Source organism: Coffea eugenioides, chromosome 7 (assembly GCF_003713205.1).
Source record: "Coffea eugenioides isolate CCC68of chromosome 7, Ceug_1.0, whole genome shotgun sequence".
Taxonomy (NCBI): Eukaryota; Viridiplantae; Streptophyta; class Magnoliopsida; order Gentianales; family Rubiaceae; genus Coffea; species Coffea eugenioides.
Genome location: NC_040041.1, coordinates 1,273,357 through 1,298,706, shown reverse-complemented (window position 1 = coordinate 1,298,706; position 25,350 = coordinate 1,273,357). Strand labels below are relative to the sequence as shown.

Below are 25,350 nucleotides of genomic sequence, written 5' to 3'. Positions count from 1 at the left end.
AAAAAAAAAATTAGACATAGCAACTTGCTATCTTTAGAACTAGAAATTTACTACTATGAAGACGGGGAGGAATTGGTTCTGCTTACCCACTTTTGATGCTGCTAATTAATTGCACCGGTGGCTTTCTGGGCTTTTACTTTTACCAAAAGGGTTAATTACATTAGCCTCCCTTATGGTTTTGCCAAACTGCCGTTGCACCCCTCTAGGTTTGAAATTTTACATTCAACCCCTCAAACTTGATGGATGCTAAATGATGTCAAAGAGGATCCTATTATGACATTAATGCCCAGCACATGACAAGAAAATACCAAAAAAAAAGGGTAAAACAAAGAGCAAAGGTAATTTGGGGAGGAAGGATCGCTGAAAGACGACATTGCAATTTAATTTATTTACTCATTTTTTTTCTTTATTGGCTTGAAAAAAGGTAAAAGCTAGGGTTGTTTTGGGAACTTTATGTTACCATTTGGCCTTGCTTGTTGTGTGCACGCTACTCTCTTTAACGGGTTGGGGTTGATTGTTATTAGACTATCAAGTCAAATTGAGGTGGATGTAATATTTCAAACCTCAAGAGGTGTAATGGTAGTTTAGTCAAACCATAAGGGAGGCAAATGTAATTAATTCATACCAAAACGAGGAGCGGTGCGAGCTTTTAGTTTTAGCATGGGTAATTTTATTTCCTGGGAATTTGCTTCTAAAAAATGCCTGGGGACGTAGAATGCCGAGCTTCGCGTGATACTCTGATACAAATTACCATCGACTGGTGGAGATGAGCGAACAGTACTGATCTCTAGGCCAGACAGATTGCCTTGTTTGGATTATGATTTTGTACCGAAAATTTTTTATGTTTCTCAAGAACATTAATTTTTTAATTACTTTTTACACTGCTATTTTTTGACAAAAATTTTTAAAAATAGCAATAGAAACGAAACGGCATTGAATTTTGTATGATAAATGAACTCCGAAATGAGATGATTTAAAGTCAATATTGACTACCAGCCGGTCAATTACAATCACTTCCCAGGGTCCCACAACTCTTTCTTGAGCCATCGCGGAGAGAAGGAAGTTGGGGTTAAAAAATAATAAATAATAAAAAAAAGGGGCGAGGGAGAGACCTGCGGGGAGGAATGAAAAAGGATAACGGAGCACCGCCTTGGCAATTGGATTTTGTAGTTCCGGGTCTGAAGTTGGATATCATACGAGCAGCGGGAGGTTCATAATTTGTAAGTTGATGTTTGCAATCCACCCAGGAGCCCCAGAATCTTTACACGATCCGCATAAAACTCAATCCAGAAACCGCGCTTTCTCGTCTGAGGAAGCACCTCACCTCTAACTCTCTAAGTAGGAGTGGTAATTAGAGTAATAAAAAAAAAAAAAACCCTAATCCCTTCGGGAAGGAATCAGGTCTGCTGCAGTTGAATTCAGCTCAACCTCGGCTGAATACAAGTTGGACGATGGGGAAGAAACAGCACAGCAAAGATCGGTTGTTCCTAACGAAGACGGAATGGGCAACGGAGTGGGGAGGTGCAAAATCCAAAGAAATTCGCACGCCTTTCAAACGCCTCCCTTTCTATTGCTGCGCGTCCGTACTTTTTCTAATTTCCATTCATACTCCTCACCTGTTTTTTCTTTCTGGCTAAATCATTTGTTGGATTTTAATCGCAGTCTTACGTTCACCCCATTCGAGGATCCGGTTTGCACCAAAGACGGCAACGTCTTCGACATCATGTGAGCATTTTGTCTTTCACTATATTAATTCGGTCGTGACTCTTTTCTCTCTTTCTCTCTCTACTTGAATACGTAACTTTTTTGATTTAAGCTTGTCAATTTCAATAAGGGAATGTGGCTTTTGATGTTTTCGTTAGGAACATAATTCCTTACATTAGGAAGTTTGGGAAGAATCCAGTTAACGGGGCTCCGCTCAAGCCAGAGGACTTAATTCCACTTACTTTCCATAAGAATGCTGAAGGTGAATATATTTTCTTCAGCTGTCTTGGTATTGAGTTTTCCTCCTAATATTTTGAATAAGATGTTTAATTGCACCTGGATTGATTACTCAGTGCTGAACATCGTGACCGTGTTAATGTTTATATCTGTGATGATGAAACTTCATTTTTAGCTAAAAAAAAATACATATAGAAACTCTCCAGCAACCGTCATTGAGGACTTCAAGTTTTTCTACGTGAACTAAAGCAATTTTCAAAACTTATTGACCTTTGCTGTTGTTTAGTTAAAAGTCATCCCTTGTGTTTCTTATGGTGTAGGCATGTAGCTGATAATTTTCATTTTTCTGTACTATCATTTTTTTCTTTGGGTCATTTTCTCTTTTGGTGCATATATTTCATATACTTTGGGTGATTTTTTTTTTCTGTACATACAATCTGTGATTTAAACTGATTCACAGTGCAGTTGATACAAATCTCTTTCTTTGTCAAGAAACTGGTAGTAATGCATAAATTACTCTCATTGGTACTGGGTTTTGTATTTCTTTCAGCATGTTGATAACAGTGATTTACTAGTTGTCTTCAGTTAGTGTAGGCTAATACAGTGAGAGCTCTTCTGATATGGAAAACTACTAGTGCTAGTCCATGAAGTGGAGAGGAAGCAAGCTAGGATGATATTTTCCCTGTGCGATTTTGCTGAAGTTCAGGATATTGACTTCTCCTTTGCGTTATTGTTCTTATTTTAAGTTTTTATGAATTTCTGAATTACAAACTGATTGGTAGCCAGATTTTACGTTTTTGGGCAGTAAATTGAATCATTCAGTTATTTGCATCCTTTGTTCCTTATTATATTGACCCGAAAGTAGTTTACTATGCATGGTTCAGGATCTGTGTTTTATTCTGTTTTTGTCCACAAAACTGGAGTTAAGCCATGGAGTGGATTTATCAACTAATGGCAGGAGAGTGATTGGTATATCACTCAGTGGATGTTGTATGAAGGGGCAAGAAGTGTGAAGATATCTCAAACTTTTTATTCTATTTTATTTTATTTCTAAAACTGTTTTCTGTACAGCAGTGACATAACCTGACAGTGCTATTGGTTGTAAACAAATAACGTATATAATCATGAAAAATCATGCTTGTCCAAGGACCAGATGTTTTGTGGCGCTTAAGATATACGCATAGTTTGTATACTATGAACTTTTCTCGCTGTAGTTGTATCCTGACGAATCTTTGTTCTTATTATCGCTGGTTCTCCATTATTACTTGTGCACCACCATTTCACCTAAACTTCTCATGTTCCATTTGGTATGGACAGGTAAATGCACCTGCATGATATGATAGCCATCTTTTAGCATGAAGTTTCTCAGTCTTTGCTCATCTGGTATAGCAATGCAGGCGTTTAATGCCACATATAGTGTTATCCATTATTGTGTTTATGCAGGCGAATATCATTGTCCGGTGCTGAATAAGGTTTTTACAGAGTTCACACACATAGTTGCAGTGAAGACTACTGGGAATGTGTTCTGTTATGAGGTACTTTTTTTTGTACTACATTTTCTGTTTCCTGATGTTAATCCCCTGTTGTCTTGGCACAAATTTACCATAAGATATTTTGTAGGCTATTAAAGAACTAAACCTTAAAACCAAGAACTGGAAGGAGCTCCTTACAGATGAACCATTCACTAGGGAAGACCTAATAACTATACAAGTAAGTTCCAATATAAGTCTCCTGCTTGGCAGTGATGTGCAGTTAATTTAGACATTTGGCAGTGTGATTGTAATACAGTTATCCTGATTTGTTTGATTTAGAATCCAAATGCACTGGACAGCAGGGCTCTCCTTGATTTTGATCACGTCAAAAATAGTTTGAAAGTTGACGATGAAGGTGAAATATTGGTTTATTGTCCTTGTCAATTAGCTGTTATATGGGTCTACAAGTTTCACTTTTTGAAGCAATTTTTGCAGAATTAAAAAGGATGGAATCAGATCCCACATATAATATAAATGTTACTGGGGATATCAAGCAGATGCTAAAGGAACTTGGCACTGAACAAGCAAAGGAAATTGCTCTGCATGGTGGCGGTGGAATCAAGGCAAAAAATGAAAGAGCTGCTGCACTTGAGGCTATATTGGCTGCAAGGTCACGCATAAAGGATGAGTCCAATGGGAATGGTGAGTCAGCCAAGAAGGCTTATAGTATTGTGGATGCTGCTTCTGCCTCTGTTCATGGAAGAAGTGCAAATGCTGCAAAGTCTGCTTCAGATGATAAAACAGCTGCTAGAATAGCTTTGCACATGGCGGGTGAGAGGACACCAGTGAATGCCAAGCTGGTTAGCATCTTTTTATTTGAAAAGACGCCTGATATTTTAGTCTTGGTTCTGACAGACAATACTTATGTCTTCTTTGTGAATGATCTGCAACATACTAACCATTACTTAAAGACAAGCATACCCCAACTTTACCCTTAGGTGTCTAGACTGAGCTTCCTATTTTCATTCAATTAGTGGGTGTTTTGTGAGAGTGACGAAGGTTAAGATGTTGGCTAAACAAAACTCTCTTTTTTTTGGTTGCTTTGGAATTACCCAATAAAATTGGACTCGAGTAATTGCAGAAAAAGGTGTAATTGTCCCTTTCATTGTTTTACTTCTGGGGTATAAAAAGAATGTAAAAAAATCATTCAATGCCAGATGCTTTTCTTGCCAACAGTAAATACAATTAGGCAAAACTCAAATGATAGCTGAAGAGTTGAGTCATCATTGGTAAATCAGCATGACATAGTATTTTGTTCTTCTGTGTGCTCCAGGTAAAGAGTCGTTTTACCACTGGTGCTGCTTCGCGGTCCTTCACTTCTACTGCTTTTGATCCTGTTACCCAAAATGAGTATGAATACATCAAAGTTGAGAAGAACCCAAAGAAGAAAGGCTATGTTCGCCTGCAAACAACACACGGTGATCTAAATATTGAGCTGCACTGTGATATAACTCCAAGAACATGCGAGAACTTCATCAGTTTATGTGAACGTGGGTATTACAATGGAGTAGCTTTCCACAGAAATATAAGGTACTCTAAGCTTATCTTTTACACCAAAACTAGGCGTAGAAGATCTTTAATGATTGGAATATGCTTGTTGACAAGGAGGATTGTGCTTTATATGATATACAGGAACTTTATGATTCAAGGTGGAGATCCCACTGGGACTGGAAAAGGGGGTGAGTCGATATGGGGAAAGCCCTTCAAAGATGAACTAAACTCTAAATTGCTTCATTCTGGAAGGGGTGTTGTTAGCATGGCCAACTCTGGTCCTCACACAAATGGTTCACAGTTCTTCATCCTGTACAAATCTGCAAATCATTTGAACTTCAAACACACAGTGTTTGGTGGAGTTGTAGGAGGTTTGACAACGCTTTCTGCCATGGAGAAGGTCCCTGTTGATGACGATGACCGGCCTCTGGTTAGTGGTTCCTCTTTTAAGTCTCCTACTCATTCTGAGCTTTTGCAGTGTGTGATACAGGCAACATATGTTTCTAAATTCTTAGTTGTGTATCCCAAACATTACCAGTCCCAAATTTGGCAAAGCCTTTTTTTTTTTTTTTAACAAGAAGACAGAGCCCTTTTATAGAATTTGAAAGTCAGATGTTTAACTTGTACAGTTGTTTGATTATTTTGTGTTTATCTTGGTTGTCAAACTGCTAAAGAGGCGGTGTTTAAATTTTTTGGGCGCAATTCTTCCCTTGCCATTGACTTTTAATTTTCTTTCTCCTCCTGTTCCCTTGCAGGAAGAAATCAAGATAACTGAAGTAGAAATATATGTGAATCCTTATGCAGATTCTGATGAAGAGGACGAGAAGAAGAGTACTAATGAGAACAATGCTGAAGATGAAGAAAATGTTAGTCCTGGATCTGATATTGTTCAAGCTGTCTTGCGTCTGTATTTTTTCCCCCACTTCTACTATTTAAATGGCTTATTTATTTCTTTGCATTTCAGGATAAGGTTGGCTCATGGTACAGCAATCCAGGGACTGGAACTTTAGGGAGTCAAGGTTTGGGTGGTGGTGTAGGGAAGTACTTGAAAGCAAGGAATTCACAGGTTGAGTCTACTACTGCTGGTGACAGCAGTCTACCCGCGGTTTCTGTGACAAAGAAACGAAAAGTGGGTGTCTCAACAGGAGAATATAAAGATTTTTCTTTGTGGTAAGAGTTGCAATAACTGCTAACCTCCCTAGACAACTGAATTTGCTTGATGGGTTTAGCCAATGTTGATACAGTTTAGCTGCAAGGAGGATAATGGATGACTTGAACCCTGTAAATGCAGAAAGTCTGTATTTTATGGTGTAGAAATGATGCAATTGAGAGTATTTGTACAGAATCTGTAGTAGCAAAGTTTATAAAGACCTTGGTACTTGAGGCGTTTATTTTAGTTTGATGTTCCCAGTTTTGATGGGTTTTTAGGAACTTTTGGGTGGAGTCCTGATAATGTATTTCTTGCTTCCCATTTCTAGTAGCTGAGGTTGATTTAATTGGATGGGAAGTATAAATGGGGGATCTGTGGAAACAGTTGTGTGTGTTTAGTAGCCTGGACCTGGAGTATCTTGAAAAATGTAGCGGCGGTCTGGCCATCATGGAGCTGGAAACATCAAAAAGCACACAGCGGCTCTAGCAAAAGGTGATGAGAAACCAGCATGATTGGCCCAGCATTCCACGGAAGCATGGCGCTCGGAATTTCTTACTCCTTTGAGAGCCCATACTGATGCCTGCCGTTCCAGTTCCAGTTATCATGGACCGAACACAACCTGCATCTGCGTGCATACTTTCATTATTGGTGGCAAAAGCCGTGGTAGTGGGCCACCTGACTCGCCCTGGACCGAGAGCTTGTCTTACAAAGTTTGTACTACAAATGATGACTTCTGCAAAGCTTATCATTCAGTTCTCAGGGGCCTGTTGACGTACGTCGCTGTGGCTCATTTCTGTGTCTTCTTTTGCTTGGGTGTATTTCGGCTGTTGCTTCAACTTCAAATGTACATTGAGATTGGATGTATACGACCGAGTATGACAATTTCTTACCCTTTTAAGTTTGAATTGTTTGGATTCAATTAAACTTGCCTCTCGTTTCCTACCCAAAATAATAATTAAAAGAATGCCTCTTTTTTGGTCAAGATTGATTAAATCGTGGACTTGCATATCTGATGACGGATGATTGTTTGTCCCGAGTTTTCAAGATATATGTGCTTTCTCCCACTCTTGTTCAAATTTTCTTCGTCAGAAATGTATTTAGATTTATTTAAGGCTTTACTTGGTTCTAAACTTGTTCTTTTGGGGGTTTATTTTTTGGGAATTTTTTTTGTTTGTTTTTGTTGTTTTGGGAAGGAAAAGAATACAAGCTCAATTCTCATTCTATTCTTATATTTTGGGAAATCGAGCAGAGTGATTTGAAAACAAAGAAGAGTTAATGCTGATACATACCCATAACCAGTAAAATATTCACGCTTGTCTATTTTTAGTGCTTTAGTGTCTTCATTCTACAAATTCCTTCATAGTTTCCTCATGGAATTTGAGCTTGTAAGTTTCATCACTGCTAAAGTCAGGAGCTCAAATCCGGTGATGTCTAAATGTGTTTTTTTTTTTTTTTTTTAAACCTAATACACACCTAGGTAGACAAAGGACTAAGTCCATAGACTGGTTTATCAGTCTTTGTTGGCTTTTGTAAAGGATTAGAAAATTGTTAACCCAACCTTACTTACTGGATTAAAGTCATTAAACTACTCGAAGTTTGAATGAAGAAGAAAGAGGTTAACATCTACTTTTCAGTCCAACACAGGAAGACTATTATCGTGTTTGGAGTGGCGACGTTTTGTGCATACATTATTCTACAAGGAGATGTCCTTTTGAGGTAGATTAAGTTATAGTATTAAAAGGAAAAAATTGCAGTAGGACCAACAGATCCATTGAAACATCATCATTGATCATATACTCTACAAATCTCTTTTGTCATGACAATTTGCATGAGCGAGTTACTTCAGGAAAAGGATATTGGTCTAATGTGTATGGTCGCTGCGATTATAATAATGCTTCTTGATATGCTCTTTCAATAATCAAGGAATTTAGTACTTGGAACACCTCCAAAACGATATTCTTCTTGGGAACTTGACCGACCCTTGCGATGACCAGCTTGTCCTTTCTCTGCAGAGTGGAAGAGAGGGCAACACACACACACACACTCTCTCTCTCCCTCTCCCTGTGTTTCCACGGTCGACAATTTGTCTTCGAATCCACTCCAAGCCCTACTCCTCATTTCTCGAAAACGAACAGCAACAGTCCAAACGTGGAATTTTCTTCAATCATTGATGGATATAGCCACGAATTCGAAATTAAAGGAGTCAAGAAAAGGATTAAGTATGAGCTACTCCACTCCTCACAAACTATCCTTCCTTCTTATTCTACCCCTATTCTCTTCTACTATCCCTTTCCAACTTCTCGACTCTTTTCAATCCATTGAATCTTGATCTCCAGTTGATAAATTTGTGCATTAAACACACAAAATAGCCCACAAGAAAAATGTCAAATGAGTAACATTTAGGCAAGATATTTATGTAAAGTACTTATCTCTTTTAGAAATTGTTTACAAAATTTTAACCTTCTTCATTTTTCTAGGTAACACTTCCTAGTCCTATTTTGAACCCAATGCTAGTGAGCTTGTGTGATCCTGTTCATTTGATTATATTAATTTGGCGCAGGCGTTACTCTCGAATCATCACAACAAGCGTGGACGGTGATGCGCTAACTAACGTCCATCTTGGAGACATCTGGTTTACTCAAGGCAGATGCAGGCGAAGATAAAATGCCTGTAAAATTAGTCTCGTATATTCATTGAGAGATGTGGACTTTGTAGTTTTCTAATCTACTTAATTAACAAGGGTTAAGTGATATGTTGGGGTATGACGTCCATATCAAATTCCACAAATTGAACCAACCAAACCGCTTCTTTTCAGAAGATTTGTAAGATTAATTATTTCAGAACACAGAAATTGCTTCAAAGCTCATCGCATCAAACTAACTTTTACTACTACTACTACTACTTGCACAACTATTGCACAATTTGCTAATAGTGGAATGACACAATTAACATGGCTCCCAGGGTTGGCTCGGCTGGTGTTGGGGAAGCCTCTTTAGGTCCTGGCATCGGGCGGTCGCGGTTCGACTTCTGTTTGGGCACAAGCACAGTGGGATTAGTCGGGGCCGGATTATTACTCCGTCGAATCCCGGATACCCATTATGTTAGTAAAAAAAAAAAAAGAATGAAACAATTAATATTATTATTATTCATCTATATCTGATACCTATCTAGAGCAGGCAGCAGCTGCCTACTAGCTAGGTAGCCTGGTGGTTTCAAGTGTGCTTGGTTATGGAACATGATAGTATATACGTATGGGGTTCAGAGAAAAGTGAAGATGGGGAGCATGCCCTGGATATAGAAGAAGAATGCAAATTTAGTATTTTGACGCCAACTTTAACATATAGTTATATGATACAAGCGTGTGGGTTTTTGAAGCGGTATGAGGAAAGGAAAAAGCAGGGAATTTTTGGCAGACTTTGGAGAGGGATCAGGAGGCAAGGAATATCAATTGTGAAGCGAGAAATGGTATGGCTGTGTTGGGATGGTGGTGGGTTGGATGATGATGGTGCACGCCGGCAGCTTTTCTCATGTCTCTTTCTCCATTTCTATCTCTCTCCTCTCCCCACGAAGAACCAGTTCCCACGCCTGCTCCACTTAATAATTTTTATTATTACTCCATCCCTAAGCTATCAAAAGCTAATCCACTAAAGCCCCGTTGGAGGGTATGGTCATTTCTCGACTCTTGCTAGCTAGTATCGTTTTTTCCTTTTTTTTTTTTTTCCTATTCTTTTGTCAGATAAATTCCACAGCAGAACGCATCATGCTATTATCTACTCCATGCCCACTTCTACGTTTTAATTTACCAAGAATTTCTATTTTAGTCAAATCCCTGTTAAATTTACAAAAAAGAAACTCCAATAACATAAACTAGAAATTAAACAAAGAAACCACCCCACCACCATTACTGTACTCCATTCCTATCATCGATTCCCCAAAAGAAGAAAAGCTAATTTTTGCTCATCACTTAGATTCTCCCCTCCTCTCTCTTTCGTCTTTCCCCACCCGACCCGTCCTTGCTCCAACATATTATTCCTCTCTCCAATTATGTTTATGTCCGAGAAAAGCTAACTAATTCTTAGTAGCTAAACTCCAACTTGAAGATCCTCCTTTCACATTTCTTCTCTACTCTACTCCAATTCAGCGTTTTTAAACGCAAAACCAACTCCAACATCTGCTCCTCGTATCCGATACTCCCAACAGAATCTCGTTCAAAAAAAGCAAAGAAAACGGGCGTTTTAATTTTTGATGTGCTGTCTTCTGTTAAATGGATACTTTGTTTAGACTTGTCAGCCTCCAACAACCATCTGATCAGTCCTTCAACTCCAGCAGAACTTCAAGCAGCTCTAGATCTTCTAGACAAAACCACCATTACAACCAACATCAACAACAAGAAGAAGAAGAAGAATGCTTCAACTTTTTCATGGATGATGAAGACTTCTCCTCTTCTTCTTCCAGGCCGCACTACAATCCTTACCAGCAGCATCAGCAGCAAACTTCAAGCACCCCAACCCCTACCACCACTAACACAAGCAGCACCCCCACTCACCATCCCTATGAATCAGCTGATTTTTCTTTCTCCCCTGCCAGGGACATAAACCAAGAATTTGCTTCTTCGTTTTCTGGCAAGTGGGCTTCCGATATTCTCCTCGAAACAGCCCGAGCCATTGCGGATAAGAACAGTTCTCGCGTGCAGCAGCTCATGTGGATGCTCAATGAGCTCAGCTCACCCTACGGCGACACTGATCAGAAGCTCGCCTCTTATTTCCTCCAGGCCTTATTCAGCCGCATGACGGACTCCGGAGAGCGATGCTATCGTGCCTTAGTATCTGCGTCAGAAAAAACTTGCTCTTTCGAGTCAACTAGAAAAATGGTTCTGAAATTTCAAGAGGTTAGTCCGTGGACAACTTTTGGACACGTTGCTTGTAATGGGGCGATCCTGGAGGCTGTTGAAGGAGAGCCTAAGTTGCACATAATTGATATTAGCAACACGTTTTGCACGCAATGGCCTACTCTGCTAGAAGCCCTAGCAACACGAAGCGACGAAACCCCGCATCTCCGCCTCACGACGGTGGTGGTCAGCAAGGCTGGCGCCGCCGGAGGAGGAGCCGCGGGCGTGCAAAAAGTCATGAAAGAGATAGGTAGTAGAATGGAGAAGTTTGCTAGACTTATGGGCGTGCCCTTCAAATTTAACGTGTTACATCATGCAGGCGATTTATCCGAACTAAATTTATCTGAATTGGATATTAAGGAAGATGAGGCACTGGCCATCAACTGCGTAGGAGCATTACACTCGGTTTCAACGCTCGGTAATCGTAGGGACTTTCTCATTTCCATTTTTAGAAGTTTGCAGCCTAGGATCATGGCTGTTGTGGAAGAAGAAGCTGATCTTGATGTAGGATTTGATGGTTACGATTTTGTCAAAGGTTTTCAAGAATGTTTGAGATGGTTTAGGGTTTACTTCGAATCATTGGACGACAGTTTCCCGAAAACGAGTAACGAACGTTTGATGTTGGAGCGCCAAGCTGGACGCGCCATAGTTGACCTCGTGGCGTGCCCCGCTGCCGAGTCGATAGAGCGGCGAGAGACCGCCACGCGCTGGTCACATCGCTTACATGCATCCGGCTTTGGACCCGTTTCGTTTAGTGACGAGGTGTGCGATGATGTACGCGCCCTTTTGAGGAGGTACAAGGACGGTTGGTCAATGGCACAGTGCAATGAGTCGGCCGGAATTTTCTTGTCCTGGAAAGATCAGCCGGTGGTTTGGGCTAGTGCATGGAGGGCCTGATCATGATGGTGACTCTCTCACTAAAGAAAATTTTGGAAAATGGTGGTGATCTGCGCACGTGGGAGAGGGGTCTTATGGCACGTGCCTGGCGTGGAGTTTGGGGGTGGAGAAGATCGTGAATTTGTTTTTTTTTTTTTTTTTTTGGGAGCAGAGAAAGAAAGAAAGAAAGAAAAAAAGAAAGACGAAGAGGAAGAAGAAGATGATGATCATGAAGTTAAACAAAAAAAAGAAAGAACGCACCAAGGCTTTTCGCATTAATCCAGTGGAGCGGAGTAAGATGGTTTTTTATTAATTGATCATGTAGTTTATTACCATTTGTGATTATTTTGTTGTTTACAAGAAACTCTTCTATTTTGGTTTATATATTGTGATCTCTCGTGCAAGTTTCTTGATCGTCGCCTGGCTTTGTTGCATTCATTCATTCATGCGTTCGTTATAGGCTGGCTCTCCCTCTCTCTTTTTTTTTTTTTTGGATAATTGGGCTACTACTATTACTCTTATGGCAGTAGTAATACTATTCCATTCTTTGGTTGTGTAGATATCATCAATCATGGTCACATCATTGATGACAGGTCTAACTATCCATTTTGGATATGAGTAACATAGTTGATATCAATTGTCCTTATGGTTAATTCAAGAAATGCTGGGACAAAGAGCTGTAATAACGTCGTTGATGAAACTCCAAATCATCTTGCAATCTCCCCAACCATGTCTGGACAAAACCCCTTCACATACACACCACTTTATTGATAAAAAATAAAGTTGGTTGTCTCTAAACATGACATCAAATTGCTTGTAGCATTTTCAATTAAGGGTCCAAATTAACCCGGGTGGAGTTGGTATTAGGTACGCTTAGATGATATCAGCTCTGAGGTGTTAAAGGTAGTTATTGATTTTTTATTTTTTTTTTATAAAAAGAAATTGTTTCTCAGTTTACTTTGAAAAAAAAGAAAGAAAGAAAGGTCGTCGCCATCTTTGTTGGGACCATAGAATCTCCGGACGGCCAAGTTTATGCTTGGGAATCTAACAAAAGGTGTTTATTCATTAGTGGAATTATGGGTTTGTAATACGAATATCAAATAGGAGGGAGAGAGGGAGGGCGGGCGGTGTCTGTGCCTCTCCCTTTCTTTATCGTATTTTTCTATGTTTTTGTCCATCATTTTCAGGGAAGAGCGAGAGCTCCTCTTTTCTTTCTTTTTGCCGTGGGATGGAAATGGGATTGGCCCCCACCACCACCACCACCACCATCATCTCATCTCCCACCTCCTCTGCCAGCGATCCAAATTCCCTTTCATCTTATTATGGTGGTGTTGTGTACTTTTGGCCCACGAAAAGAAAGAAATGCAATTTAGTAGTGGGAACTTCTTTTTAGGATTTCATATCTTAATCTTTCATTCTTTTGACGAGACCTGCCCCCCCTCCACGCTAACATTTTCACAAAACTTTTCTACCTTTTCGGTCTTCCTTTTCAAACCTTTCCGCCAATAATTTCTGTCATCTGCGTGGGTTTTAATCTGGGGTTTTAAGCCTCTAAAAAGGCGTGGCCTTGGTCCCATTAACTTGTTGATTACTATTTTATAACTGTGGAAGAGCCTCTTCTTCCTCGTTCTTCTGGTTGGTTTTGTCTTTTCAAAAATATTATTGTTGTATAAGATCGGTTGTCTATGGGGCCAGATTGATGCAAGTTGGCAACAAAGTGCAATTGATGGCTGGCTGATTGAGGGCTAATTTTTGATATCTCGATCGAGCTTCTCACCGATTGGATTCTCGTTCAAGTCAGGCAAACCTCTCACATGTACCGTTGCCCAACCCTCCCCCCTCCTCTTTTTTCCCTCATTTTCAGAATGAAAGTGAAAATTATAAAGATGAGGAGGAGAAGATAGTAAAAGTCACAAATTTTTACTGTACGTTTAGCTCCAAATCCTGCTTGGGGATGACCTTTCATCTGTACATATATATATATATATATATATATATATACTAGGGGAAAAAGCCCGCGCCACGCGCGGGAGTTTAGTACCTGTAATTAAAGATAGTTAATAATTATTATTTGGTATTTTGTAGTATAAGAATTGAAATATGACATTTTTATTACGTGATATTAAACAGAAAAATCATAAATTACATATTGAGTCAAAAAATATAATATGCAATGAAATATAATTATAAGATATGATCAATCATTTTGCGTTTAATTAGATAAAATAAAATATCTACTTATATCTGCTCATGCACTTTAGGGATATTAAAATTTGTTATTTAGTTTGAATTTGATCTTGATATGAGGGTAATCCACCACATTATCTTGTCATATAAGTGAGATTTGAACAGTTAGCATTCTTGAAGAAATTATTGCCAGTGGAATTTCAGTTCTTGCAAGCCAAATTCTTGAATTTATATTGATTCCAATGACATATCATCATGAAACCTCCACATTGACGAATCAATCAATTATGATTTATTGTATGATTTAGGACATATAGCAAAGCATCTCCTTCTCGATAGGGGTTACAGTTACAAAACATCAATTTTTGACCTAGTTGCGAAAATATACAATAACTAACACACTAATCTAGACAAATAATTATCTCAAAAAACATCTTAATCCACTCAATTCAAGAATTAAAAGTAATGAAGTACATACTTTTAAGTAGATGGTTAAACATATTGGGAAATCAAATGAAGTGAAAAATGTCTAAATGGAATCATCAATAAAGTAGCAAACAATTTGAAAATTACAGTAACTAATAGTTAAAACAACAAAAGAAGTAGATGCAATCTATAAATGAAAAAATTTATGATGATAAAATTATTTTAAACCAAAAATAACAATTAATAAATGTGATCTCCTCCCTATCAAGTCTATCTAACATAGACAATTGAATTAAAACACTAAAAGAAGTATTGCATATACAACTTGCAAGATCACATATTTCTTACAACCAAAAAAGTAGATTACCTAAAGAAAACATACCTATTGAGAAAGATGCTGCAAAATGGGAAAGAGGGGTAGCTAATATAGCAACATCCGAATTCAATAGACTATATGATTGTAATGGAACGAAGTTATAAGTAAATGAAATGAATTTGAATAGATGGGGATTACTATGACAACGGCCAAGAAACCAAACTTCTCTACTAATCAGCATTAATTGTGTCTTAACATCTATATATCATAAGTTTGCAAATGACTGATGAGAAAGGCTTTAAGAAATTAAGAGACTTGAATATCAATACAATTAAATGATTATAAGGGTTTTTATGTAATTTTACTAAAACACAAGTTGATTTCAATTGTACCCAATGTTCAATCAAATATCGGTCACATGTTAAACTTACCCCTAGCTTTAAATATCTAAGAGGACATTTAAATAATTATTAAATAACCAAATTAGCTATAATGATTCATATTCAATACTCCAATTGCACTTTAAATACTCTCATATTCCCAAAATAGCCCCATCTTTGCGGTTGAAATCTTTGCCCTAAACTCATTCTTATATAGTATAAGGATATACACACACACAGCTATTCTGCTTTTCTTGTCAGAATCTACCATACTAGTTAAGTACTGTCTGATCGAAGATATATCATTAATTCTTGTGAAAAAATGGCCAATTTAGTTCCTAAACTTTTTTTTTCCGTCGATTTAGTCCCTATATATTATTTGTAACCAATTTAATCCTTAAACTTATATTTCGGTTCCAATCAAGGAACTCAGCGGCGGCACCACCGCATAATTTTCATCATGCTCCTAATCGAGAAACCCAAAAGGGGTATTTTAGGGACTTCAATGTTGGGGACTACCTCCCTCCCACTCTTCCTTTAGTCAACAATGGCAACCCACATATCTGTAAAAATAAATGACACACCCAATTCCACCAAGAACCAGGACATCATAAACCCCAAGCTTTCTTTCTCTCTCATGCCCCAAAACCCACGGTACGACATCAGAGAAAGGCATCAATTTCATCCTCATAAAAAACTTGAAAAACTCACACTTATCATCCATTTGCCCAAAAAAAATATATCCCTATCAGTTGAGCCAATGCATCCCTTACAGCCCATCTCATTAAAACAAATCCAAACAGCCTTCTTATCCCCAAATTTTATCCATCCCAAATAGCTTTGAAAAAGTTCTTGGATTTCCCTAACAAATCATTCGCAACCTGATAAAATACAATTCCTTTGACCCAGCTGTAAGTAACCAAGAATGCCAAGATCGCGTACCCATATGCAACTGATAAAATCCCAACAAAGTATATCAATGCTGTGGTGTCGCATCAGCCTAATTCAAGACCCCCTAGCAAGAAGTGTAAATCAACAACAGCATTTGAATCCTTGGTGGAATCATTAGCATCAGGATGTAACGAGGCGCTTTCTTAAGGAATTTCTAATGGCTCTGGAGGGTGTATAAAGGCAACCACACCAGACCGTACTGCGAAAGAGACACCATTGTCCACAATGGGGTCGGGCGAAAAACCCTAGATTGGAGTTGAAATTGGAGAGAATCACAAAGGTTGAAGATGGAGTGGGCTTAATCGGAATCACCCAAGAAGAAGTCTTCGTCAAAGGTGTGATGACGGCGGCGAATATGGTGAGGGTGGTGGTGGTGGTGGTATTGTTGGTTGCCAAATAGGTTGAGATGGGAGACGAGGGACTTGAGAGAAGGGTCGCCATTGATGGAAGAGATGAGGTAGTGGACCCCCTTCTCGACGTTGAAACAGAAGGCGAAAACGAGATAGATGAGGAAGATAAAGGTGAAGGGATGTGAAATGAAGAATCGGGTGGTTTTCTTGAAGATTTGGACTACTAATTGATTGCTAATCGGGGAGGGAAGTGAAGCTACTGGAGCTGGTTCGGGAGGACGGTGGCGGTGGTTCATGGCGGAAGTGAGTTTGGGTTTCTTGATTGAGTTTGGGTTCATGGCGGGAGGACGGTGCCATACATGCATACTTAAGCCCTGTTTGGCACCTGAGTTTTTTGGAAATTTGTCTAAAACTTTACTGTAGATCACAGTAGAAGTTGTAAAAAAACTTTTATAAGATGAAAAACTTTTTCCTTTTCATTTTCTTTCTTTCTTTTTCTTTTTTCCTTTTTTTCCTTTCTTTCTTTTTTCTTTTCCTTCATCCCTTCCTCCCTTCCCGCTTCTTCTCCTTTCCCCAAGAAAACCGGCACCGGGAGCCTCAGCAACTCTCATATTTCCCCCGGCTCTCCGCAGCTTCCCTCGCCCTCAACACCCTCTCCCCTCGCCGCCCAGGCTGCAAAAAACAAGCCAACCGAGAAATGGGTTGCGTCCGCACCAAGACAGTAAAAAAGTCCTCCAGCCAAGTCATCGAGCGCTACTACTCCAAGTTGACGCTAGATTTCCACACCAACAAGAAAGTCCTTGGCGAAGTCGCCATCATCCCATCAAAAAGACTCCAAAAACAAGATCGTCGGGTTCTCCACCCATCTCATGAAACGGATCCAAAAGGGTCTAGTTTGGAGTATTTCGCTCAAGCTTCAAGAGGAAGAGGGAGAGCGCCGCATGGACTTCGTTCCTGAAGAATCCGCGATCAAGACCGACAGGATTGAGGTCGATAAGGAGACCATTGAGTTGCTTGCCGTCATGGGTATGAGCGAATTGCCTGGTATTGTCCTCAAGGAGGAACAGTCTCCTCTCATGGTTGGATTTTTCTTACACAAAGGAGTATTTATCGGCCCCTTCTAATTAAAAAAAAAAAAAGAAAACCGACACCTAAAGAGTAAAGAGAAGTGATCGGCGCCGGAACGGTAACGGAGGTGGTGGCCGGCGACAGAGGTGGTGGTGGGTTGGGGTGGGGGAAGAAGAAGAAGAAAAGGGGAAGGAAATTTTTTTTTTTTTTTTGTGTTTTGGGTATTTTGAAATGTGTAAGTGAAAAACTTTGAGAAGTTTTTTTAAATTACTGTAGTTAAAGTTGGTAAAAAACTAGTATAAAACAAACTTGAGTAAAAACTCAAGTTCCAAACAGGCCCTTAGTGTGACATTGGGTTGGAAAAAAAAATTACTCATCTGTCAACGATCCCAGTATTGACTAGTTACAACCCAACATTGAAGTCCTTAAAATACCCCTTTTGGGTTTCTCGATTAGGAGTATGATGGAAATTATGCGGTGGCGTTGCCACTGAGTTCCTTGATTGGAACCGAAATATAAATTTAAGGATTAAATTAGCTACAAATAATATATAGGGACTAAATCGACGAAAAAAAAGTTTAGGAACTAAATTGACCATTTTCCCAATTCCTGTCAACAAAGATGGAAAAAACACTACTTATTTTTCCATTTAAAGCTCTTGAGGATCTCTCAAAGCGATAGTTGCAGCAACAACAGTTTCAAGTAATCGCTATTGATTTTATTTCTTTTTCTTCATTTTCCTCGCTTAAATCCAAAACATACGCTGTCAGCATTAGATGTATAACAACTAAATTAAATTTAAATTTAAAGTTCAAATTTTACATATATATCATCAGTTGAGATTCTCTATATCACTGTTCGGCGCTAAATTCAGTGCCAATCCTACTTTATCATGTAATGGTAGAAAAAATTTAAATAAACATCACATGACAAGTTAAATAAATAAGACACTTGGTATAAATATAAAAGTAGCACTGAAAAAGTGGCTCTGAAGATCTCATATGATATATCATGCATCCAATCACGATAATATATTTATTATCAGTGTATATAAAATTAATTCTCAGAAATAATTTTCTTTTGGAAACGGAAAGGGTTGAGCCCTTAGGGAGCGTTTGAATCTATCATCTTGGGCATCTAAATTGATATCCTTACTTACTGATGATTGGAATTGAACATACTCTTAATGAAAGGGTAAGTAGAGAAAATAATGAGACCATCCTTTTAAAGTTGGCTGATGATTGAGAAAATAATGCTAAAGCCAGTGATTAAAGTAATACTACTGGGCTTGGCCGTGGACCAGAAACTAAGCAAAAGTTTCAATAATCGCATTCCCGGGCCATGGGACATGGCCCTTGGGCATTTGCTTTAGGACCTAATGCGCGTTAATCGTGAGTTTTAAGCATATTACTTTGCAAGAATATGGTCCCACTAACATCGTGGAAATTGACAATTTATTAGTATTATTATTTGAAAAATGTTATTTGTACTCTATTTTTGGTTATTTGCATTCCCACTATTTATTTTATCATATATTCTAATAAGTGAAAACTATATGATTACAATGATGGTGAGAGTGTAATTACCAAAAATGTGAGTGCAAATAACATTCCCCTTGTTACTTCTGTTGTCATGGTCGATTCTCGTTGTGATCGTGTAAAACGAATTCATAATAAAGTTGCACAAAATTAGATTTTTTACATGACATAGACTCGCATTTTATGTGAATTTAAGGTTTCTCATGGATTAAATCTAGCACATATGGAGGGGGAAAGATAGGGATTAGCAACCTTTAGATGTATTTCTTTCTTTCCCATCCAAAATAAGCACAAAAAAACTGGTGGCTTTTCACGGAAATCCAGCAGAACTGAAGGTACTCCATCCACGGCTCCAGCAGTAGCAATGATTCCCAAAACTTTTTAACTATTAATTTCGCAAACACAACCTTTTTAATTCTCAAAACCAGATTTCATCCATGTCCCACCATGAGACACTGCGTCTATTCGCAGTTCCTTAAAATCAGTTTATAGTAAACCTTTCAAGCTCAAAGTTGGAAATTCCCTAACGTATAATTTGGTAAGTCTCGTAAGACATGTCTTAAGACTAGGAATTTTGAGGATTTACACCTTTCCAAGCATCACAACAGGTTAAAAGGCGAGGTTCACAGATATAAGCATCATACGCCTCATCAGAATTTCACTTCATATGAGAAATCAACACAGTGGAAGTAATAATGCAATATCATCAGGGCCTAAATAAGCAGGGTGAGCTGTAAGCTCAACTCACTCACCTCCGACTCTAGCAATTTACATCTACTTATTGTTGGGTTGAACTGAAAAAGATTTTGAATAAAAATGAAAAGAATAATTATAGGATTGCGGAATATATGGTACACCTCTGTGTCAAATGCAACACGCCTGTCATGTATCATTGCTTTCCCTTCCATCGGTGAGGAAGCCTCCATTTCTTATGCCAATATATGGAAATTCTGGACCACATAGGGAACCCGAAACTGTACTCCAGAGGCTCATCTACAGGCCCTCCAACAGTCAGTGGCAACCATACATACCTTGAGTCCCTCAAATCAGCTGGATTCCATCGATCAGCCACGAAAATGAACGAGCCAGGAAATCCAGGCAAAGGAAGCACACAAGTGCCCTGAGAAAAAAATGTTGTCAGTCGAAAAATTTTGTTACCACCAATGCATGGGTTTCCGATGGTCTCCCATTGTCCCATTATTGATTCAGTAGCATGGGCTAGAGCCTCATTTGGAGCCCAACCAGTGCATCCTGATGTAATCATGTAATATGTGCCCTGGTGCTTGAATAGAGCTGGGGCTTCCCGGTGTTGTCCAACAAGAATCCTTCTCATGATATTTGTCACGTCCAGATAGTCTTCATTGAGAGGTCCGATATGAAGCTCACTGTTGTCCTCTGAAGAGTATACGAGGTATGCCACCCCATCATCATCTTTGAAGATAGTCATGTCCCTGCTATCAAACCCATGAGGTCTTTTGCTGTAAAGATACTTGAAAGGGCCGGTAGGAGAGTTGCCAATGGCCACACCTACTGAAGCTTTTGTGTAGTTTGTATCATCAATATGCATCCACATTACGTATTGACCCGTCTTATCATTGTAAATGACTTTTGGCCTCTCCAGAACATTTAACTTGTGCAGATCATGAGTTTCATTCTTTTCTTCAGCTGCTAGTACGATCCCTTCATTTTTCCATGTCCACAAATCTTTTGATGAATAGCAACCAACGCCAATAACATCAACCTGTAACAAAGAGATTACTACTTTTTTGAGCCATAAAGCTGCAATGTGCATTTGAAAATAACGTCCATGATGCCTGATTTAACAAAACAAAGACACTTAACAGGTAAGCACTGTGTATCAGTTATCAAGAAAAAACACGATTAATCTCCTGTCTAAAAGGCAATGATATGTAATAGGAAGCTTAGTATGGTTTTATGATATATGTCACTAAATATTTAGAGGTTCTTGGTGCTCATAGACACCATTTGCATTGCCATACTCTTCTGACTCTCTTCTACTATCTAAGAATTTTGTCAAAACTACCAAGATTGGGTGGACCATGTAATGAATAAGACCTACTTCTGCTTTTGTCACAAACCGAAAATGAATTTCCAATTTGACAACGATGACTAGTCCAGCTAATTCAGTTGCAACTCAGGCCCCTGTTAAAAGGGAGAACCTACATGAGTTGACTACACATGGAGCATGGGATTACCAAGTTCATCTGAGGATGTACTGCAATTAATGGCTTCGGTCTAAAACTGATTGATTCTCCTTAAGTGTCGGAATTCTTCAAACATCTCCTCAATATTTTCTGAGAGGAGAAAGATTAGAACTAGCTTTCTTCCTCAACTTCTTCCTATTCTGACTTCTTGGGGACTGGTCATAAGTTGAAACTAGAGTGACTCAAAAGTGCACCACCAGTTTACCAGTAATTTCCATTCATATGGATTCCATGCTCAAAATGATCTGTGAAAAGCCTAAAGCATGTCACTTCCGTTCAATCAATTTTTTCTGAAGCATTTCATTTTGAGAACAGAACATGTGAAGAAACTATGCCCCAATGGGGGAAGAGAAATTTATATGTCAAGAATTATATTGACATAAAAAAGTTAGTTTTGTTTGTTAAACAGATAATATGAATGAAGGTAGATTACACAAAAGAGTCTTGCAATCTGAGTACCACCGTGAAGAATAGACTAGCCAGGGGCAACCAATTATGATCGAAAATCTAAATAGCAATTGCAACTGCTCTTCTGAAATTTGTCTTTAAGCAAATCAGAATGAAATGATTCAAATTTACATTTAGAAAGCAAAGGAAAATTGCAGGCCTACTTAGAAGGTAAAGGTTACTTCATTTTGACCAAGAAGATCACAAGTTCTATTAACAGAACAAGACTCTTTGTTTACAGGGGCTACTGGTTAGACAGCATTCACCGAACTCTCAACCGTGGAGACTTACGCCGTCATTGTCTATTTCTCAAAGAAGCAACAGATGAAGGAACTTTTTACTTTGGTGGCTGGTCATCTGTCTTAGTAAGGGACTAGGATGTATGGTAAATTGAAATGCCAACTCACTGGCTATCAAGATTATACTTTTTATTCTAACCAAGTAGGGTACATAATCTACAAAACTAATATTCAATAGTCAGACATAACAGAAACACCAACATATCCATAGCTCTGCATTTAATGAAGAATCGTCAGATCATGATGCAGTGGCTAAATGCAATCCTTTAAGAGAAGAGCACCACTATCCTCCTCAGAAGAAACATCAGACAAATTCCTACTGTTTGACCTATAAGTACAGCTGACATTAAACATTTTTTCAAACCTACCCGGGCTGCACCCTTTTTGTGAGCATGATAGGTGGGACCATCTTTAAACTCTCCATACCAATAGTATGTTTCTGTCTTTTCATCGTATAGAATACCACCTCCATGGGCTTGAATTGGATTTCCATCAGTATCCAACCAAATTCTACCAGGGAAATAGTAGGAACTTTCATTCCCAGTATCCTTTACGGGATCTATAGCCATAGTCTCATCAGGAAAGAAAATGCGCCTGAGCTGGGAAGACTCGTCAAGGAATTCATCAATCAAGCTAGTGTGGACTTTCCTAGGCCTCCTTTTAGCAGCACGAGGAGATCGTCTTCCCCTTGGTGTGGGACTTTGTATATTCTCCTCCTCAACCTCTTCAAGCTCATGCAATTGCAGGCGGTGGCTTATGCGCATCTGATTTTCTTCATTATGCACATCTGTATCATGGATAAAAGTGTACAGTTGAAGTATAAGAAAAAATCCCACCAAGCTCCATGCCAACAATGAGCATCTGCTCCCTGCATTGCAACGTAAAGTGGTTGGTTTCCGGTATTTGTTCCTCATCCTCATTTTTGTTCCCTTTTAAATCTTCAAGATAACACTGCAGTTAACAAAATGCAGCCTCTAAGGAGATTTAAAACTAGTGTAACAGGCATACAATTTCAACTTTTGAACATGACAACATACACATGGAGACGTGGAAGAAAAGTAGAAGAGCAATTTTTCGTAAAGCATGCTTTAGGGCATCAAATTATCCACCATCGCAGCTCATTGTTGCGACGTATCTTTAGAATAAAGAAAATCAACTTATCTCAAGGTCATAATGGAGCTAAATACAAATCTTTTCTTGAATGATGTAGATAAAATACTTTTACCCTTACCACTGAATTTTGCCTTTGCATACACAATAGGTATATATGAAAAGTCAAAGATTATGGTCCAGACACCATAAATTGTGTCACTCAGCAACTAAAATTACCTAAAGCAATCTTGAGGTGTGACTGAAACAAACACAAGGACACAGGTAAGAACTGAAGAACATTATTGGAGCTCAAGCTCAACCCATGGATAGGTCTAGTTCGACAGAATGTTAACAACAAAACTCAAACTAAATCAACTAATGGTAAAGGGAGAAGAAAAACCTTAATACAAAAATTAAAAGATTTAAAAAAAAAGTACCAACGAGAATGTGAAATCAGCATCTACAACTTAAAATTGAATACTGGAAGAAGATTACCTAGAGCTAGCAATAGTAAAGAAACTAAGAAGTTAGTTCAAAAAGATAATGAAATCCATGGTCGGACATCTATCCATCACAGGCCAATCCAGGTAATTCACATAACTTCCAAGCCAGTATTTAATTTCAAATTGTCTACAGAGCAAGAAAAAAAAATACTAAAAGCAGAAATGCAAACAAAATATACCACCACAACAAAAGAAACACAAAAAGCAATCAGTGAAGTTGCTGAAAAAAAAAAAGGGTTTACCTGAAGAAGAAGACAAACCAGGTGGATATGGAGCACAGATTCTGGACATGGAGTTTGCTCTTCTTTCACCTCATGTACTTAAAAATTCTCCAATCCACAAACATCCCAACGTTTTTTTACCGGGTCAATACTATAATCTCAGGAAGCAAAATCTCAATACTCTGAGGTCCCAAGAAATTTTTTTTTCCTTTTCTTTTATTCTCTGTAGGTAGGAAGGGGAAAAAGGGTCAAAATTGACGGAGGAAGAGCTGAATCAAAGACCCAAATAGTAAAAGAAAAGTAAAAGTCACAGAAAAATGGAAAAAGAGGAAAGAGGAAGTAAACACTAGATAAGGCGGTGGCTTGGGTGGGTTAGAGAGTTTGATGTTGGATCGACACTTGGTATTAAGTTGATGAGCTGAGCTGAGATGATGATGGCGACCGTGTGATTGCCGCATGAGAAATGATGAGGACGACAACCAGAGGCCGATGACTTCAGCCCAAAGATGCTCTCTCTCTCTCTCTCTCTCTCTCTCAACAAACATACATTAGTAGTACTAAGTCAGTAGTTAGCTAGTGCTCTGCTTCTTTCTGGAAGATTAATGATTGGATTTCTCCCTACAGTATTAAGGTTTAATGCGTAAATTTGGGACATTGGTCGAGTTGACTGCACCCGAATGGGCATACAAGAACACAAAATTATGTATATTATAAAAAATATAAATATACATTAATCGCATAATTATACGAAAATTACAACCTTCTAGCCCTTGTCTACTCGTCCATTGCTACTACGTCAATGTTTTTTTTTTTTTCTTTCTGCAACCAAAATTTTCCGATTGGAAACGTTAGTGGCCAAGGCCTAATTCTTGTGGAGTTCATTTAATGAGAGAGAACCCTGTACATATGTTTGTGTTGTTTAGGAGTTGCAGAAGATGGAGGAGACAGTGTACAAAGTACGCCACATTGAAATTTAATTGATTGGTCTACGTCTTATCTTGTTCCGGGGAATGAATGGTGTTGTATTAAGGCTCGGTGGGTGAGAGTTGAAATGTTTAAACTTTACTTCCTATCAATTGTCATAATATGTGATTTTTTTGAAAAATTCATATGTGTATGTAATGCACCTGTTTAGTATGGTGATTCAGTCTCCATCAACTCCTCATAGACCCAATTGAACCTCCCCTTTAGATTAGATTAGAATAGAGTAATATAGATAAAACGATGATGACAAAAAAAAAAAAAGAGAAAGAATGAATGGTGTTATATTAAATGAGCATGGTTTTGAGGTTTGGAAGTAGCTGTACACTGTGTATTTCTCTATTTGTCTCTAGTAGAATTTATTGTTGTTTAATGATTCGAGTACTAACATTTTTTCAAACTGGATAATTTTGTTTATCAGGTTACGTTTATATACCCGTATTAGACATAGGACCCTATTCGAACTTTTGTAGCTTCAAAGTGGTGAA

General features: G+C 38.6%; 3 protein-coding genes and 1 pseudogene across 6 annotated transcripts; 2 read left to right on the top strand and 2 right to left on the bottom strand.

The window, feature by feature from the left end:
* The first annotated feature begins 1,110 nt into the window (after positions 1–1,110).
* On the top strand, positions 1,111–7,033 carry LOC113778190 (peptidyl-prolyl cis-trans isomerase CYP65). 2 transcript variants are annotated; one of them, XM_027323499.1, is made up of 11 exons: positions 1,111–1,579; positions 1,663–1,725; positions 1,863–1,966; positions 3,385–3,476; positions 3,562–3,651; positions 3,753–3,828; positions 3,909–4,273; positions 4,747–5,003; positions 5,106–5,394; positions 5,720–5,830; positions 5,929–7,033. In XM_027323499.1, exons 1-11 carry the CDS (start codon positions 1,452–1,454, stop codon positions 6,136–6,138), a joined length of 1,785 nt encoding a protein of 594 aa, XP_027179300.1. In that variant the 5' UTR covers positions 1,111–1,451; the 3' UTR covers positions 6,139–7,033. The 2 variants fall into 2 exon arrangements, with proteins under 2 accessions (XP_027179300.1, XP_027179301.1); XM_027323500.1 differs by having other exon boundaries at positions 5,769–5,830; positions 5,929–6,068.
* A 3,047-nt stretch (positions 7,034–10,080) lies between these two features.
* On the top strand, positions 10,081–12,262 carry LOC113777923 (protein SHORT-ROOT). Its single transcript, XM_027323157.1, has one exon. It carries the CDS (start codon positions 10,379–10,381, stop codon positions 11,897–11,899), a length of 1,521 nt encoding a protein of 506 aa, XP_027178958.1. The 5' UTR covers positions 10,081–10,378; the 3' UTR covers positions 11,900–12,262.
* A 3,466-nt stretch (positions 12,263–15,728) lies between these two features.
* LOC113777930 lies at positions 15,729–16,784 on the bottom strand (annotated as a pseudogene).
* Positions 16,785–19,726: 2,942 nt separating this feature from the next.
* Positions 19,727–24,497, bottom strand: LOC113777810. Of its 3 annotated transcripts, none has more exons than XM_027323013.1 (3): positions 23,903–24,497; positions 22,434–23,016; positions 19,727–20,835 (listed from the first exon to the last, which is right to left on the bottom strand). In XM_027323013.1, the coding sequence occupies exons 2-3, from the start codon at positions 22,983–22,985 to the stop codon at positions 19,984–19,986; spliced, it is 1,404 nt and encodes a 467-aa protein (XP_027178814.1). In that variant the 5' UTR covers positions 22,986–23,016; positions 23,903–24,497; the 3' UTR covers positions 19,727–19,983. The 3 variants fall into 3 exon arrangements, with proteins under 3 accessions (XP_027178814.1, XP_027178815.1, XP_027178816.1); XM_027323014.1 differs by having other exon boundaries at positions 22,434–23,003; XM_027323015.1 differs by having other exon boundaries at positions 22,434–22,933.
* Positions 24,498–25,350: the final 853 nt, after the last annotated feature.